Source organism: Priapulus caudatus, unplaced genomic scaffold, assembly GCF_000485595.1.
Source record: "Priapulus caudatus unplaced genomic scaffold, Priapulus_caudatus-5.0.1 Scaffold2335, whole genome shotgun sequence".
NCBI classification, from domain to species: Eukaryota; Metazoa; Priapulida; class Priapulimorpha; order Priapulimorphida; family Priapulidae; genus Priapulus; species Priapulus caudatus.
The window spans coordinates 22594-26945 of NW_014579396.1; the positions used below are offsets into that span (position 1 = coordinate 22594).

Sequence of the window (4352 nt, forward strand, 5' to 3'; positions counted from 1 at the left end):
CTCATAGGGTCTATGTCCCCCAGGGTATTATCGGTGGGTACCCTGGGTATGGTTCGATATATCGGAACGTACCCTGGTAACTATCTGATATGGTTAGGGTTAGGATTAGGGTTAGGGAGTAGGCGAGGTACGGTCCGGCATATTAGATAGTACCAGGGTACCCTCCGATAGTACCCTGGGGGATATAGACTCTCTCAGCATAATTAGTATATATAATTATGGAGATGAGTGATTGCCTGCTGGCCGAGTCCTTATCAATGGCATAGTGCTGCCATCTGTAGTCACATTATTGGCCTGAAATGAACATTTTTGAAAATATCTAACATGTTTATAACATATCTATCGAATAAATAACAATGTACTAATTTTCCGTAGCAGTTTATTGGTAGGCACGTAATTTAGATGCGTGTGATAGGCTCGTTGTATTGTATCGGTCATGAATATCAGATGATTACAATATAGAGCAATCTTCCAGAAATAAATGCATCCAACTGAACACAGGTCCAATTTAGGATGAATGCTCTAATGGATAAGTCATACGTTGACACACTTTGGGATAACTGGTCACTCTAGTCACTATAGCATTTGCTGTACTGCATAGTGAATGCAACCATGACTAAACAGCCAAGCAGCAGTAAACCAACCTTGCACTTCGTTTAGCATAGGTGTGGGTTTGCCCATTTATTGTTCGTCGCGGGGATACTATGGTTTCATGTCTGTCCAGCCGCCGCCGCCGCCGCAGACACTTTCCCTTCCGCTCTATAACTCGACCCCTAATTGACCTAGCGTGACCAAACTTGGTCTACTTACACGTACATCTTGGGGGGGGGGATTTTAACATACTTGCACATCTCCGGCAGATGAATTGTGTAACAAACCTTTGTCTTTGTGACTTATTTAACTTTACCTACCTTCTACGTCTTTACAGAGATATTTCATAAATACTAGATCACGGGGGATACATGTAGTTGGCGACAACTGCCCTTTCTAGTTACTGATGGTGGCCACTATCACATTCACCAGTCATCGTATTAGCGTTTTGTCGTAACGTATTCGACTGTTTAAACGTGTTGTAATAGAACTTGTCGTTATCATAGAACCACGACGTTCCCGCAAAATGTTGTAACAGCAGTAGTCATTATTGCCGAGTTACGACGTAACTGTCAACTTGATAAGCTATACATTTACATCAAGAGTAGATAATAACATGTGTTATTATCTACTCTTGATTTACATACATACTTATTGTCCAAAGTAGAGGAATATTGCTTTACGTAACAATATATTGTTATAACATATGTGTAATATGTCAACGTGCCAGTCAGATTGAGAAAAGAGATTCTACCTCTGTTTATGATGGGACCAATTCATCTTGGACTTACGATAGAAGTTACGCGACACACACATCACTCGCATGGTGATAAAGTCTCTATCGTACGTGCCAGGAATGCTGGCGTCATACCAGACAGTCGTAGAACGTCAAAGTCTCTTACACTGCAGCTCGAACAATCACAACGATTTACTCTTGAGATTGAGACGTACGTTGATATCAGCGAATCGACCAATCAGACTGATTCAAACGCTCGAACACAGTTTCTGCTGCCACCGATGAAATCTCTTCTAACTTGTACCTAGCTCTGTAACTTGTCTCATAACAACTAGCGGTGTGACGTCACTGTCTCGTCATGGCAGGACAGCATGCGTTCATTCTTTCCCGTCTCCTGTAGGTATGACGGTGGCAGTGACTGGGTCGCTCTCAGCCGAGACTTCTGTCGGTATCTCGTCAGCTCCGACGATGGCCTTCTTTCTGGCCTGAAGAAAGTCTACGCGTTTACGCTGCTACCTGCAGAGGTAGGTAACATCACTAACATGTATGGGTAGTAGTAGGTGTATGTATACACACAGTAGTGTAGGTAGCACGGGCAGTGGTTGTATACGTAGAGGTAGGTGAAGTGTGTGGTGGTAGGTGTATACACACACAGGTGTAGGTAGCGTGGGCAATGGTTGTATACGTAGAGGTGGTGAAGTGTGTGTGGTAGGGTATCACACACAGAGGCTGTAGGTAGCACGGCAACTGGTTGTATATGTAGAGGTAGGTGAAGTGTGGTGGTGTAGGTGTTGCACACAGAGGTGTAGGGTACACGGGCAATGGTTGTATACGTAGAGGTAGCTAAAGTGTGGTAGTAGTTGTATACACACAGAAGTAGGTAAGTAGAGATGGAGGTAGGTAGGAGTAGTTAGGTAGGTAGGTAGGTAATACGCTTGGTAAACTTGTGATATAGGAAAAACATTACACAATTCCATTTTCCCCAGTGGGACTGGCGACCATTCTATTGGATATCGTGAGAGAAAAAACAACAACAAAAAATCGCAACGAGATGTATTAAAATACTTGGGTTCCAGTAGCTGGAAGCAGACCTATTGTTTTTAATATAGGTGCGGATCGAGAGTATATAAATTTATTATAATGATCTACTCTCAGTGTAAATATAGGTAGCCATCTTTGACTATTGTATGTCTTGCCTTCACACACTATACTCCCCATGCAGACACATGGCGAATCACTTAGATTGCCAGGTTTGGACGCGTTGCGTGTTTTTTTTTCGTGCGCTCCCATTTGCGTAACAAGGCGGAGAGACATTTGCATATTCTTGAAATTGGAGATTATTCAGAGTGATTTGTGATGTTAGCGCTTGCCCACGATTTATAAATACACTTCCATCTGCTAATGAAGAGTCTGAGGAGATTATTCCTACTAATGCTGCACATTGCTATTTCACTAGAAGCAAATAAATTATTTTATAATTTTATAGATTACTAGTCTGATAAATTATTTTACTGGAGAGATTTTTTGGGGAATCAGAGAGCAGATGCACAAAACAATTGTTTGTTTGTTTGCTCAAACACACGACACGGGACAGCGTAGGATTTCTCATGCTCAGAATCTCCTATATGAGAAAGCAACCCAACCAGAGTTTCATCTTGATATTAACTGTATTTCATCACGCAAATATGTATAATTGCACCCACATCACGACGATGTAATGTTTGTTTGCCTGTAACGACGAAAACTGTATTTCATCACGCAAATATGTATAATTGCACCCACATCACGACGATGTATGTTGTTTGCTGTAACGACGAAACTGTATTTCATCATGCAAATATGTATAATTGCACCCACATCACACCTATGTATATTATTTGCTGTAACGGCTATAGTCACGCTGTCACGCGCTGTGATACAAGATACAAGAATCTTTATTTAACGTCGGGTATCGTACAAACAATAAACATTAGCCCTGATGGGCTATTTTTCGGACAAACATTAGTGAATAACAATTCTGGTTAACAATATAAAAATGTATAATTTTTCAGCGGTATATAGATTTTAGACTTGTCTTAAATCAAAAAAACAGTTGCAGTTTAATATGCATCATCATACGTAATCTGCATCATATCGCAATCATATCGTAATGCGCAGTTTAATACTCTCTCATGCTCTACTTTCTCGGCGTACTCCCACAGTCGTTCTTCCACACCGTCATACGTAACAGCGAGTTCTGCGACACGTACGTGGACAACAACCTGCATGTGACGAACTGGAAACGCAAGCAGGGCTGCAAGTGTCAGTACAAGCACATAGTTGACTGGTGCGGCTGCTCACCGAACGACTTCAAGCCCGGCGACCTCATACGATTGCACGTAAGTGCCCCCTGGTGGCGGCGATGATCATCGCTGCTTGCCGCCGAGATCGAATCTGTCTCTGTTTCTACATACTGTTATTTTTATTTTGTTGAAATTTGTGTTTTCCGGGGGTAGTTATGTAGAGATGAGAGTAATTGAAGCATAGTGTAGTGGGAAGAGATTAATTTTGCAATATTTGAATGACAAATTTGGAAAATTTTATTTGTACAATTACAAATTTGTAATAGGAAGCGCTGTTTTTTTCGCCAAATCTTCTTCTACAGGCAACTGAAAGTCGACCGGTGTATTTTGCGCGCAAGTTTGAAGCTATTATCAACCAGCAGATTATTGAAGATGTAGAAACCTGGCTATACGGACCAAAGCACGACTGTGAGTGTTACTAACGCACTGCCTGTGCTGATCTCTATATATTAACATGTTAATATATATGGTATCAGGAGCGTATAATGACAAAGGAGTAAGACAGCGATTTGGTACTGATTTCACTACATTTTTGTCGTACGAGTTCGATGTGAATAAAAATACAAATGTATACAAACATGAGCTTCTTTTGTTCACTGGTCCTTATTCTATCTTCCGGTAGTATTACAAACCGCGTAGCTTCCTNCTCTCTCTCTTTCTCTCTCCCTCTCTCCCGCTCTCTC

The 4352-nt window shown here is 41.4% G+C and overlaps 1 protein-coding gene across 1 annotated transcript in view; it reads left to right on the plus strand.

The window, feature by feature from the left end:
* The window catches only part of LOC106818562 (xylosyltransferase oxt-like), a gene marked incomplete at its 3' end in the record, with an annotated part of 7964 nt that extends 3887 nt beyond the window's left edge, over nucleotides 1–4077 (plus strand). Inside the window, exons 3-6 of the mRNA XM_014823260.1 lie at nucleotides 1446–1538; nucleotides 1728–1851; nucleotides 3529–3705; nucleotides 3972–4077. Coding sequence (XP_014678746.1) covers nucleotides 1446–1538; nucleotides 1728–1851; nucleotides 3529–3705; nucleotides 3972–4077 — 500 coding nt within the window. The remainder of the gene's footprint in view (nucleotides 1–1445; nucleotides 1539–1727; nucleotides 1852–3528; nucleotides 3706–3971) is intronic.
* Nucleotides 4078–4352: the final 275 nt, after the last annotated feature.